At 38.8% G+C, this 14,612-nt stretch overlaps 1 protein-coding gene across 2 annotated transcripts in view; it reads left to right on the top strand.

The window, feature by feature from the left end:
- LOC145277637 (uncharacterized) overlaps positions 1-14,612 on the top strand; it is a 225,032-nt gene that overhangs the window by 146,882 nt on the left and 63,538 nt on the right. The window contains exon 7 of one of the 2 annotated variants that reach the window (XM_080129219.1): positions 6,021-6,197. The exons of the other annotated variant lie outside the window; for it this stretch is intronic. Coding sequence (XP_079985345.1) covers positions 6,021-6,197 — 177 coding nt within the window. The remainder of the gene's footprint in view (positions 1-6,020; positions 6,198-14,612) is intronic. 2 annotated transcript variants of the gene reach the window in all.

Genomic DNA, 14,612 nt, shown 5'->3' with positions numbered 1-14,612 from the left:
TAGGTTTTGATACTCAAAAATTTTACCCTAAGCAAAATATGATGAAAGTAAAGATATATTTTTTTTTTATATCAACTTTGTTTCCATTCGTAGCCAAGAGTGACCAACAAAATGATGTTTCCTTACAAAGAGAATATATATATATATATATATATATATATATATATATATATATATATAAAATATAAACATACAAGAAATAAATGTTACCATCTATATATATAAAAGCGAAAATGTATGTATGTATGTACGCTTTTCCTCAATGTCCACAAAAGGCTTCTTTCAGAGAAGCGCTTGCTCGGTTCACAACTTCTTAAAACTTTTTATATCATCTATAAATTGTAATATCTCAGAGTTATCCACGGAGCTCGCCTGTCTATTTAATTTTATTGACTTTCAAACGTTAATTATTGGACATTTCCCGCACCGGCACGCGTTATATTCGGTTTTCGGTATAAAAAAAAGCGAAACTCGACTCTAATCACAGGCCGAAAGCCAGTTTGTTCAATGTCGACTTCGTCATATCAGACTGTAGCTTTCATTTCGCTCCTCCTAATAAACAGGGAGCAGGTTTTTAAAAGCAAACAAACCGATTTATTCACCTCATTCAAAACTGTCCCGCACAAAATGCTTACTGCTGAATACCTATCGCCGTCACGTCAATCAAAAACGCGCACCTGTTTGTTTTTTTAACACTTTACTATTTTCCAACTGCGCGTCGTGAAGGCTTCGTTTTTTCACGGGCACCTGTCTTTTTTCACATTTTCAGGTTTTTTTCACATACCTCGAAAAACACCCGGGCAACGCCGGGTTCCCCTCGCTAGTAGTCAATAAAAGTTACTTTTATGGTAGAAAAGTTCATTGGTTTGTATTTTTAAGTAGTTTGTAAAAAAATTTTTTTTTTAATTCATGAACTGGTTTAAAAAAAAAAAAATCAAAATGGCAGCGACTTTGAAATGGAGAGCCCCGTTTTCAATTTGAAGGAGGGGCACCTGAGCATTCTGTGTTAACAATTTAAGAGAGTTCCGTCAACGTAAGGAATATTTATAAACATATTTTAATGTTTTCTGTTATTTTGTGCTTGAGGAATATTCGATTATGGCATGTGTAGTTTATATAAAAATTCATTTAAGTAGTTATCGCCTCAAATTTTGTTTTAATTTCGGTTCACTGAAATTATTTCAAGTAAAGAGCATTAAAAACTATTTCAAAACAAAAATAAAACATGAACTGAGCTTTTATTGTCTATGGTAACATTTATTTCTTGTATATTTATTTTTTCGGGTAGTCGTTTGTTGGCTTTTCTGCTAAACACTCTTACTAAATAATATCGACGAAATATAAAAAAACAAAGAAACAAAAACAGTTTTGAAAAATAATGAAGCTTTACTTACTTTAGTAAAATAATCTGAAACAGCAAAATGGGATATTAAAAAAGTAAACACGTAATTACTTTAGTTTTTTAAAGCAAAGAATCGATATAAATATGAATAAGAAGAAAATGGCGCCCTTTTCAAGCAGAACAGCTTCGTTTCAGTTTTACAGTATTGAATGGTCTAGTATTGTGCTGTCGGATTCAGGGTTGTACTATTGTAATGTAAAGAATACACAGAAAGGGTTATAATCAACTGTATTCCTTCTAGTACACTAACAAAAAAAGCTTAAACATATATATAAATAAAAATAAAAAGGTTATGTAAATGTTTTTAAAAAGACACGTAATCATGTGAGCAGGATTTTTTCCTTCTTTTGACACGATAACAAGTAACGTTCTTATTTTTTATTATTTATCTATTTTCGAAAGAGTGCCACGTGCAAGTGGAGAAATAAAAAACAGAGTTATGCAAAATTTGTGTCGAGAATTGTCTAAAGTTCCGACTTTTTTTTTGGCTTTCACTTTAATAAGAACATGAATTTATGAGGTGAATTTATTCGACACAATATGATTCAACTCAAAAAAATAAATAAAAGCTAACATGAATTAAGATTAAAGTTAAGGTATTATTGTGGACCCTCATCCCTTTTAAAAACCTTGTTAAACTTTGTGACATATTTACATTCTATGGAGGTCAGGCACGAACGAACACCCAATAATTTTATTATACCATATTTTTTCAAACTGAAACATAATTATCAAAGTATACTTACACAAATAGATATGAAAAGTCTTTGTTAAAGTTTGTGCCATGTTTCCATGGAGTACAGGCGTGAACGCAGACCCCACAATTTTATTATACCATCCCTATTTAAGTTGAAACATACTTATCAAAGTATTCTTATGTACATCTATATCAAACACCCTTGTGAACGTTTTTTTTTTCATTTTATATTTCCATACTTTGGGGGACAGGCGCGAACGCAAACCCCCACAATTTTTATGAACCACTGTTCTGCCAGATCAAACATACCCATTCCTGTGTCTTGATACATCTTCTATCATTATATGTAATCAGTTTTTTAAAATAGTCAACCATATAGGAGCCTATTCGTGACTACACACACACACAGCTTTATATTATATTAAATAAAATAGGTGGAAGTTTCTCAAGAGCTTTTTCGGCTTTCTCACTACAATTTATAGGAAGCCGACATTTACTGGCCTATACGTGAACTGGTTCTCTTTTGTACCAAAATCACATAAGGTCGGTTTAATTAATACTTTGGTACATAGAGCCCTCATGATTTGTTCGCCTAACAGATTAGATGCCGAACTCGATAAGATCAGGGAAATATTCATCAATAATGGTTATTCTGTTGACCTTATTGATGACTGTATTTTCAAAAAGGTTGTGGATTTTAAATCCCCTAAAAAGTTTGGACCTTTGAAATGCCCGGTTTATTTAAAATTACCGTGGATTGGGGAAAAGAGTAACAGACTTTCCAAACAGATTCGCAGAAGTATTTACGACTGCTTTTATTCTGTGTCCTTGTGTTTGGTATATACTACGAGACCTGCTTTTCCTTCTTTTTGCAAGGATAGTTTGCCTTACATCCAAAATAGCAATATTGTATATCAATTCAAATGCCAGTGTGATGCTGGTTATGTTGGGCGAACATCCTTGCATCTTTTGACTCGTATAAACCAGCGTGTTCCATCGAAGATAAGACAAGGAAGGATGGGGTCTGGTAGTCTCCCTCCTTCTGCAGCCTTGGACTCTGCTATCGGCCAGCATTTGGTTGACAACCCGTGCTGTGCCGATAGATATAAAATAGAATGGTTCGAGGTGCTATATAGAACGGACTCCAGAAACCATTTAAAGATTTTGGAGTCTGTCTATTGTAGTAAACCTTCTTTGTGCCGGCAAAAGGAAACAGTAAAAGCATTGTTTCTCTTTGGGGAATTTTGAATCTTTTCTCCCGTTTTTTTTTGTTTTTTTTTTCCCCTCGTTGTGCCAATATTTTAATCGTTTTTAAACGTTGATAAACTTAATTTTAGTTGTCCCCGTACTTTTGGCACATTCAATAGTTCCCCATCAGAACTCTTTAAAGTTTCGACATAATATTATTTTTTACGCTATCAATTTTCTCCTGAAGAGATGATAGCTGAAAGAGCTCTTGAGAAACTTCCGCCTATTTTATTTAAAACTATATATAAATTCTTTACCCTCAAACATTTATATATATATATATACGCAAGATCACAGGTACACTGGCAAGTGTGGGACATTATATATGTATAGGGATTATACATACATATATATATATATATATATATATATATATATATATTAAAGAGAGGTGGTGTTTGATCAACGCTGCTGGAGAGTCATGATTTAATATACTGTTTTGTTTTTGAATCTCCGAAACAGTATTTCAATGCAAACAACCGATGATCTCTGAACACTTAGGATTATTGTGAATTTGCGAAAGCACGTTTATTCAGCGATTGCAAGAGATTAAATGACTTACTGACAAAATTTTCCAACAAAGAACTAAAAAATTAGAAAAACTTTTTTATTACTTTGATATAGTTTTAAAGTTTTTCTGATTTTTTAGTTCTTCGATATAAATTAATGAAATCAAAGGGATGTAGTGTTTACCTGATATATGCAATGGTAAACTTTAAACTAATATAAATAACAGTATTTAATCCCAACCGAATACAAAGCTCAATACACAATAGAGTAGAGCTTATTATAAGAATAAGGACTTTGTAAATTGTTTTTTGGAGTATTCAGGCGAACAATAAATTTTGATTGTAAAGTTCAACTTAGTTTTAATTTCCTTTCTCTTAGACTTTGAATATTGTATTGTTTGTTCAAATAATAAATTTTTGTTTTGAAAAATTATATTATTTTTCTGGATGAAATTTAAATATAAAAAACAAAGATTTTAATTTGCTCTATCTAGTATATTGAGCAATTTTATTCGGCTGGGATTGTCTTATATAAAAATATTACCTCCCAAAAATATTTTGTAAGACTTGATACCACGAGATTCATTGATCTGTGATCTAATTCATCTCCTTATTCTAAGATATATATATATATATATCTTATCTCTATATATATAAATTCGTATTCCTGTCTGTTTGTTTGTTCATAATTTGATTAATGTATACAAAAGTTTCCCTACTTTACTCTCTCATTTATTTCTATATATAGTATCATTCTTGCAAACTAGATACAATAGAGAGATCATCTCATTTGCATATTACATTAAGAAAAATCAATTTTATTATTATTGTTACCCACCTAAAAAAAATAAAGATCTACTTTTTTTTTTGACCTAATACATTTAAATGCCTTTAAATAATATGAAAGAAATTTTGAAAAGAAAGAAAATTAACATTTTAGAGTGGTGGATCACTTTTCCATATTAATTTAATGTAAAATGAACACACACATTTTGGCCACCAAGCATTCAACGAGACATGTCACCTCTAGCATCTTTTCAAGTTTGGCGATCGAGGGGGGGGGGGGGGACAAAAAATACAATTTGTTTTTTTGTTGTTTTTGGTGGTGGTGGTGGGGGGGGGGCGGGAATTACATTTAAAACATAAAATAATGATAAATTTAATTAATTTTTATGAGAACATTCTGTACTTTCACCTAACAATTTCATAAAGAAAACGAACCCTAAAATATGACAAATTACATTGGGGGGGGGCATTACAATGACGAAAAATTTCATTTAATTGTTTTTGAAATTAATTTTTGGTAGATCTTCATTCTTTTAGGGGTTCTGCCTACTTGGCTATTTTTTTTTTTTTTTTGCGATCGCACGGGTATTCGCTGCTATTTTTATTGAAACAAAAGTTGTAATGATTTATTTTTAATTATTATTTTTTTTTGGGGGGGGGTTCCAGTGCTCAATATCTGGAGAATAGTTTCTTCTCTTTGTATCCCTTCTGCTGAAATATCTGGTGGAGAGAGTATCACATACTTCTTTTTGGGGTGATGTTTTTATCCGTTCTTTTATTTTTGGGATTGTTGTGGGGGTATCCACGTTGCCCATGATGAAAATGATTAGTATAGCAGGTGTGTTCCAAACAGAACTTCATGTCAACCCAGGCAATGCTGGGTACCCATGCTAGTATTATTTATAATTTCAAGCTTCAAGCCCAATATATATTCATTTTTAATTCCACAGTATCTATAAATAAACAGACAACTATATTCCAATGACTATGTTTTTATTCATTCTTAAAGTGATCCAATCCTTTATGGTCAGTTTCAACATCTCTTTAACAAACAAAATATAGAATTATATGTATCTTGGATGTTTATTGAATATAACTCAGAGGAAAAGGCTAAACTCATGTTCAAAACATTAAAAAAAAAAAAAAAAAATGTGTGTGTGTGACAGACCCATGGACAATTCCTTGTGTTTTAGACGCATCTATTCAGTCTGCACATTTAATGATGAGAATGTTATTTCAATCACAAGTATGACAGACAAACAGACTGACTAATGAATGAACGGGCCAATGTTTTTATTTTTTATATCTAGAAATCTGTAAACTGATTATCAGTTCTCAAAAATTGTTACTGCATTTTGTTTCTTTTTCTTCTTCCCAGATAGAAAACCATAATATTTCCTCCCCGAAATTAGAAACAGCCAAATTTGATGAGAGTTTGGAAAGCTTCCAACCGTTGCCAAAATGTTCTCAGGGTAAATTGTGGCAGTTGGTCAATGAAATGCCGACACAAGCTGATAAGAATCAAACATTCCAGGAAAATATCTTGAAACAAAAGGTAAACATTTGAATGTAAAAGATATTAAAAAGTCAGCTATGGCTGGCCACATCTGAATCAGTCTCGTAACTCTTGCTTTTCTTTTTTTGTCCTTTAGTCCTCACATCCATGAGCGATGTTTCTGACAAAAGGGGGAAAATTGCTATTTTCTGGGTCAGAATATATCCATCTAACATGTAAGTTCATCAATTTTTAACCTTGAAAGCTATTTTTTGGCACCTTACATTAAGTGGCATGATGGCTTGTCTGGAGAAATTCCCACATATAACAGGTCCGAAAGAGAGCTGCCAACCTAATACGTCCCACACTATCAACTAGGCTTCAACCGCTGTCCCATCGACAAAAAATGTTGCATCCCTCTGCCTGTTTTACAAGTATTTTAATGGTAAGTGCTCCAATGCTTTTTTTGTCTCCTCGATGTAAATACCCCACCCCCGCGACAAACCCAACAAGCAGCAAAATCCCACCCCTTCTCTGTAGAAATCCCCAGATGCCAGAAAGCCTTCTACTCTAATAGTTTCTTCCCTAATACTGCTAGACCTTTGAATTCCCAGACAGTACTGACATGCAGAAGTTCAAGTGTAATGCAAACAGACATCTTGCTGCTTAACTCCCTACACAGTATCCCTGAAAATTATGTCCTGGAGAGTAGCCCCCTACATCAAAGTGGCACTGTGCCTTGTTTGGGATGAAAATGCAATAATAAAAAAAAAATTTAAACGTCTGCTCTTATGAGATGAAGTAAAAATTATAGACAGTGGAGAGTTAGACGTCTAAAGGAAACAATGCATATGTTGAGAGACAATAATGAGGTTTAAGCTTTTAAATTCAGACTAGAATTTTCCATATGGAAATGTGGCCTAACAGATAAATGCATTGGTTTACAAGTGACGGTACTTATCTGGTTTAGAACTCAAGCTTTTGTAAGCAGTAGGTATATGCCGAAGCAAAGATTGCCAAAGGATTAATTCAAAACGCAGCATACTCCTCCTCCTCCTCCTCCTCCTCCTTTCTCTATTTTAAAAATGGCTATCTAAACAAAATCCATTCTTAACATTCTTTTTCTTATTTTGTTATCTGAGAGTCAGTTATCAAGATCCGAAGGCCACTCGAGGATAAGAGTTAATGAGTGTACAGTAATCACTGAGACAACAGTGTATTAATAGTTAGTGGAAATGGGGTAAAAATGGATTATTTGAGGAGGGGGGGCCCTCAACAAGAACTTGCTTACATTAATATTGAAGGCTGCCTTATTATAGTCAGGTGGAAAGCAGGTCAGCAGAACAAAATTCCACAGGTGGGCAGTTCTATGAAAGAAGCTTTGTTCATGGAGTTTGTGTTTAGATTTAGGCACAGATAGAGAGTGGGGGAAACTGAAAATGTTAACGGTTGTTGTAGCTAGACGAATTTTTTTGTGAAAGTTTGACAAGGGAGTAACATAAATTGAAGCTCAGACGAGCACTTGCCATGAAAATAATGATAGACCAGAGGCAGGTTCACAACGTCTCTTCTATGGGAAAGAGGTTGCAGAGATAAAAAACGGGTATCACTTACTAGATTTCGAAGATAGTTTTGAACTTTGTCAAGGCAGGATAGGGTGCTTTAAGCAGCTATCGTCCAGATATGGTAACAGTACTCCATTTAAGGATGTATTTATCTCTTATACAGTGTAGAATAATCAAAAGAACTGTGTTAGTCAATAACACACAACAACAACAATAATAATAATAGCAGCAACACTTACCAAGGGTTCAGCTCATGCACAAGACAGACATCAGATTGAGCTGGACTGAGGGCTTGTATTTATGTACAAGCATATCCAAGCAGGTGATTCAGCCAATCACAATCCAAGGAATAGACTGGCCCATGTGTGCACAATGGAATCTCCCATTGTGCCATAAATAGTTCTCCTCTTTCATGAGGAGTAACTTTAGTCTTCGTCTGACTACGTCTTCATCGTTCGAGTTACATGGTTAAAAATTTGTTGGTTCGTATATTGTTATTCTGCGCGTTATATTGTTAATATTTTGTTATCACCCTGTTAAATTTGTTATTGCTTATCTTCTTCTTCCCCCGGCACCACTTTTTCAATTACCGGACTCTTTTTTTTTTTTTTTTTTTTTTTTGACTGTTATCTTTCTCTCCTCTTGTTATACGCCGGCCATGGCATCTGCCAGCTGTGTGCCGACGGTTGAGGTGAAGGAAGATGAGGCATCAGGTGGATGGACAAAGCCACCAAAAGTAAAAATTGACGTAGTAAAATTTGTCGAAGACGCAAAGAAATGCGTTGAATTTACGACAGAAACTGGTATCAAGTTGGAACAACCGCGGTTACAGGAGTTTGCTAAGAGGACTATTTCTCTATTTGTAATAGACCGCAAAACAAAAAAATTAATAAGATCAACGAAAGATGTTGTCACCAAATTAATTTCATCAGCAGGTTTAAGAGCTGAGCGAATTACAAAATGTAAAGGATACAACACATGGGCAGCTCTTTTTAAGACGGAAGACGAATGCATAGCGATGACAAAAAAAGAAATCATTACCAATGAGTACGTTCTGAGGATGGAATACTTAGGAAGGCGAAGAACTACAGTGTCAATTTTTGAAGTTCCTGGTGCTGTCCCCGGGGAATACCTAGCTGCTTTCTTACTTAAGTTTGGGGACATAACCGGAATAGAAGAGGACCATTATAATGGAGTATGGACTTTTGACATTCTGCTTAACGCAGAAGCATTTTTACGTATACCATACTACCTGGAGGCTGGTGTAGAGAAGCTGCCAATCGTGGTCGCAGGCAGAAGACCAGCATGTTGGATATGTGGGGAAGTCGGCCATCTTACTTACACATGCCCCAAAAGGAAGCCAGCTGTAAAAATTATCCCTACAAATGACCGGAAAATAGGTTATGTAGAACCTAAGGACAATTCCCAGACACCAGCAGAAGAGAAAAAAGAAATCACACCTGAGGAGTTTGAAAAGACTTTTAATTCAGAGCAACAATCCCCCAAAAAGAAGGACAACTGGACACTCATCCCTCTTTCAAAAAAATCCCCACCCAAGACTTATGCTAAGTCCCTCTCTAAAGAAGAGAAAATTGAAATTAGATCAAGTAAGGACCCAGGGGGCAATAAATTCAAAACCTTACTTAAACTAAAAGAGACTCTTGATGAGAAAAGGAGAAAATCTGAGGAGAAAGAGTTCCCTGAATCCCTTTTCCCTGAAAAACCGACCTCAAAAGAAAAGCAAATCTCTCGCAAAGCCCCCCCCCCCTTACTAAAGCTTCTCTGCCCCATAGAGACACCAAAATGACATCTCTAGGTTCTCCCTCCAAAAAGACCCTCAAACCGTCACCATTCTGCTCGCCAAACAACACGCCCAAGAACACCCCTCCCCCTTCTCCAATGAAAACAGACATGCCCCCTCCTCCCCCCTCAGATAAGAAAAGACATAGAAGCCCCTCTGTAGAGACTGAATCAAGAAAAAAAAAAACAACCCTTCTTTAATGGGAAGGATGTGTGCAAAATCACGGCGGAAGTAGAGAACATAATGAAGTCCCATAACAGGAAAGAATACAGAAACCTCCTCGCTTTCAAATCATACCAAAAAAAAGACATTACTAACCCTGAAAATTTTAAAACAAACCATATACTAACAGTTGTCAGGAAACGCGAGGAGGCCAAAGGACTATGGACTATGCTGGAGGAAGCAAACTCTGCTTTCAACCTTTATCCTCCAGCAGCCTATTTTAACGACAACGATTTAATCGAAATTAGAAAACGATGTGTTGGACGGGTCCCCATCAAACTCCATCCTTCACTTTATAGGGCAGTTAAACTAACCTTCCCCCTAGACATCGGCGGTCTGTCCCCTGACGGGTCTATCACCACTGAGATGACCACGGGATCATTGGGGACAGCTGTCGGTGTCTTGACACCGTCTTTGTTTGATTAGGTTTCTCAACCCTAAGTAACTCAAGATGGCTTCCTTAAGATTAGCTAGTTTAAATGTCCGAGGGTTGAGGGACGCCTCTCGTAAACTTCGAGTTGCACGCGACCTTCAACGCCTTGGTGTGGATATTTGTTGTATACAGGAAACTCACTTCATTCCTAGTGATTATCAGGGTGTGCTCCTTAGAGACTTTCAGCTCTATTCAGCACATTATGATACCCATGCAAGGGGGGTTACCTGGCTAGTTAAGCGCACTCTTGATGCGTCGTGTGACCCTATTTATGCAGATCCAGAGGGAAGATTGCTCGTTCTAGATGTTACCGTAAAGGATGTGGCATTTCGTTTTATTGGGGTTTATGCGCCCAATAACCATGCTGAGCTAGTTTCCTTTTTTCGGCGAATCGAGCCTTTCATGAATTCGTCTCGACGGTTAGTTTTAGCGGGAGACTGGAACGCGGTCCTGGATCCCGAGTTAGATCGCGGGGTTAATACCAGAAGGGATACTAATCAGAACCGGGATGCTAAAGCGTTTCGTGACTTTGTCGACAAGTTTGATCTTGTCGATAAATTTCGGAACGAAAAACCCGGGGATTTAGCATGGACTTGGACAGGTAGACGCGGCTCCGATTCGGTGCAACTTTCGAGTTACATCGATCGGTTCTTAGTTAGGAGAGTCGACTTAGGGCTTTTAGACTGTCCAAGTTTTCATAGTATAGTTTATTCGGACCACAGGCTTGTCCGGGTTCGAGTAAACTTAGATAGTGTAAAACCTAGGATGGCTAGTTACTGGAAGTTCAACACGTCGTTGTTCGATGTGAAGGACTTCCGGGAACAGCTTCTACTAACAATACAGAGGGAATTGACGGGGGCTATCATCGGGAATAAGTGGTGGGGCAACTTTAAAAAAGTCATTAGGTCCTTCGCTGCTGATTTTAGTCGCCGGCTCAAACGTAGTTCTAGAGCAGCGAAAGCGGCGCTAGAAGATAGATTAGAAAGGGCGGTGGAGGAGGGGGATAGTGCTAGCTATACTGTAGTTAAGGCTGAACTGGACTCCTTGGATAACAGGGAGGACCAGGGAGTATTAGTTAGGGCTAGATTAAAAAGAGCGCCAAACGAGGCAACAAACATGGCCGCGTCATTGCGTGCGGAGGAGTTTCGACGTTCTGCAGATCGACACATCGCCAGTGTCACATTGCCGGACGGACGAACCGTAACTTCAAACGACGGAATCTTGGAGGGTTTTCGGACTCATTTTCAGGAACTTTTTACCAAGGAGCCCGGTCTGACTATTGAACAGTTTGACACCTATTTAGCCGACTTTTCTCGCCTGGAGGCGACCGAAGCAGCTAGGTGTGAAGGTAGCATAAAAGAGGAAGAAGTCATTGAGGCCTTGAAACAGGTCGGGCTAGACAGGACCCCTGGGATAGATGGTCTGCCCTACGAGGTGTATTTGAGGCTGTCGCCCATTTTTATCCCTTTGCTGACCGTACTTTTTAACTCCTGGTTTAGGAACGGGTGCATACCTCAGTACTTTACCAGGGGGATCATTAAATTGTTACGCAAAGATAAAAATGGAGGGGATGGGATAGGTAATTTCCGGCCCTTAACGATGTTAAACACAGAGTTAAAGATTTTGGCCAAGATCTTAGCAAATCGTCTGCAGATTGTCTTACACCGTCTAATAAGTCCCGAACAGACTTGTTCTGTTAAGGGCCGGACGATTCAAGACAATTTGCACACGATACGCTTGATCGTAGAAAAAGTCGACACTGAAGCCGCGCTGATCAACTTAGATCAGTCCAAAGCATTCGACAGAGTAGACCATCGTTACCTAGAGGCTGTTCTTCGCTCGGCTGGGTTTGGTCCCCAGTTTCGCTCTTGGATTTGCCTCTTGTATGCCAACCCTGGTGCTATGGTAGAAGTGAATGGGGTGAGGTCGAAACCCTTCATGTTAACAAGATCGATCCGTCAAGGTTGTCCGTTATCCCCAATGTTATATGTGCTGGCGCTTGAGCCATATTTGCGCCAGCTTCGGGTGAATCCGGTCCTTCGCGGGATTACTTTGCCAGGTGGCTCTACCCCGGTAAAGTATACCGCCTATGCTGACGACGTGACTGTGCTTGTAACGAGCAGTGCCGAGATTAGAGTCGTTGACATAGAAACAAGTCGGTATGCCAAGGTCACAGGGGCCATAATTAACTACGTTAAGTCTATTGGCTTACGTATCAGTGCCTGGAGGGGTATGCCCCTTCAGGGACCCTTTGGTTGGACTGATGGGCCATGCAAGCTACTCGGCGTCTGGTTTGGCCCCGGTCTCCAGCTGGAGAAAAATTGGTCGGAGGTATTGGAAGCGGTCAAGGTCGCATCTCATTTGTGGGCCTTGAGAAATCTGTCTTTGAAGGGTCGGGCGGAGGTATGCAATTCTCATATCTACCCCCTGATCCTTTACCGTCTATCAGTACTTCCACTCCCGGAGACCACACTAGTTGATCTGGTGCGTGCTCTTTTTGCATTCTTATGGCGCGGAAAGCAAGCCATGGTTACTCGGGAGGTCTGTTACCTACATCCGTCTGAAGGCGGTCTGGGTATGCCTAGTGTGCAAATACGTAGACACACTCTTAGGCTGATATACCTGGATCAAATGTGTACACCAAGTGAGGGAAACGGTGTCTTCTGGATAGAAGACACTAAGAAAGCCTTTCAGGCTTTGGAGAGTGTGCATTCGGCTAGAGGAGAGGCACACAAGTTGTTCCGAAACGAGTGCCCTTTCTATCGCGAGTGTCGGCAGGCCTTGAGATTTCTTCTACGGGTCCAAGAAAGCCTCTCTGACACCCAGCTGTTGTCTCGCAAGGCGCTATATCGGGCCTTAGTGAGGGGATCCGTTCGAGACGAAAAGATTGAGGAGTTCGGTTTTACGAAGGAGGAGCGCCGCTTAATATGGCCTTGGGCGCCTGGGTCGAGCTGCTTCGATAATTACGAGGCATCACTCACCTGGCTGGTAATACGAAATGCCCTCTGGGTCGGCAAAAGACTTTACGCAGCGGGTTTTACGGAGACACCCAATTGTGTCCGATGCGGAGAATGGGAGGAAGACCTTGATCATGCTTTCTTCCACTGCGCCATTGTTCGACCGTTGTGTGAGTTAGTTGAAGGCTTCACGGTTCGCATGCTGAGTGAGCGGTTTTTTGTGCTGGAGTCGGTTTCCCCGTGCTGCAACTGGGCACCAACCATGAAGAAAGAAGAACGCTATGTTTTTCTGTGTTTACTAGCAGTTATGAGAGGCGTGATTTGGACGACGCGACAGAAGGAGGTTTACGGAGGTGAGACCTTCACTGCTCCCCAGCTTGTCCTCATTTTCAAATATCGATTGAAAATGCGAATTAAGCTGGAGAAGGTGAAACTCACTCCTGTGAATTTCAACGACAGGTGGGTGAAAGTTTCGCGATTGTGTAAAGTGAATGGAGCTAATCTTGAATTTCTTTTTTGAGTGGCTTAGGTTTTTTTAAGGATTTTGGGTGACTTGATCAAACATAGACATGCATCGGACCTCCTAGAGTAGGCTAGTTAGGCATTTTTGTTCGATTTTTAACTTAGCTAGAGTATGCATGCTATCATCGCCCCAATCCCCTTTTTTGGTTTTCCCTGTCCCAGCGTCCCCCCCCCCTTTTTTTTTTTTTTTTTTTTTTTTTTCCCACTTTTGGTTCGATAACCCCCAATCCCGGCCCCTTAGGTGACGGATAAACTGTTTTGCCAGAGATGTGGGCCATTTTTGTTGTGTTTGAATAAAGTCAGTTTTTGTGGGACCCACATCTTTTCGACTGGCAAAACTTTTTATCCGCCACAATTAGTAGTGAGGGGGTTCTTTTTACTAACCACCTTTTAGCATTGTATATTTTTCATCCAATTTTGTAAATAAGATTTTTATCCCCAACCCCCCCACATCATGTATATATATTTGTAACTTTCGGGGTTTAAGTAGGATGTCCACAGAGTGATTCTGGTATTTTGGTGAAAGAGTCTAGTTAAGTTAACGTTATGTTAGTTAGGTCAACATTAACCCCCACCCCCCTTTTTCGGCCTTGTGCCACATTTTTATTTGTGTAATTTTATTTTATCAAATAAAATAAATATTAACTTTAGTCTTTGTCAAGTTATCCACAACTTGAACGCTGACCGAAAGTCCACTACACAATCCAACATGGCGCTACGAACAGGATTTGAGACAGAAGATTGGGAAGACTATTTCCTCAAAGCAGGCATTGCTGCCGATTCCGCCAAGAGCTACGCTGCAACTTTTGTGAAGGAAAAACTAAGAAAAGAAAACCTTCAAGTAATGGATCGAGCCATGCTAAGAGAATTGGGAATCACAACAATGGGAGAAGCTCTGTCTATCCTTCGACAAGCCAAGGAGCCCGCTACCCAGACCACCTATGCTAAGGCACCAGCTGCCAGGCCTCCCCAACT

This window comes from Euprymna scolopes, chromosome 1 (genome assembly GCF_053919585.1).
Source record: "Euprymna scolopes isolate OS-2025 chromosome 1, ASM5391958v1, whole genome shotgun sequence".
NCBI classification, from domain to species: Eukaryota; Metazoa; Mollusca; class Cephalopoda; order Sepiida; family Sepiolidae; genus Euprymna; species Euprymna scolopes.
Note: the sequence above shows the minus strand (reverse complement) of the source record. Positions and strands in the feature narration are given on the sequence as shown.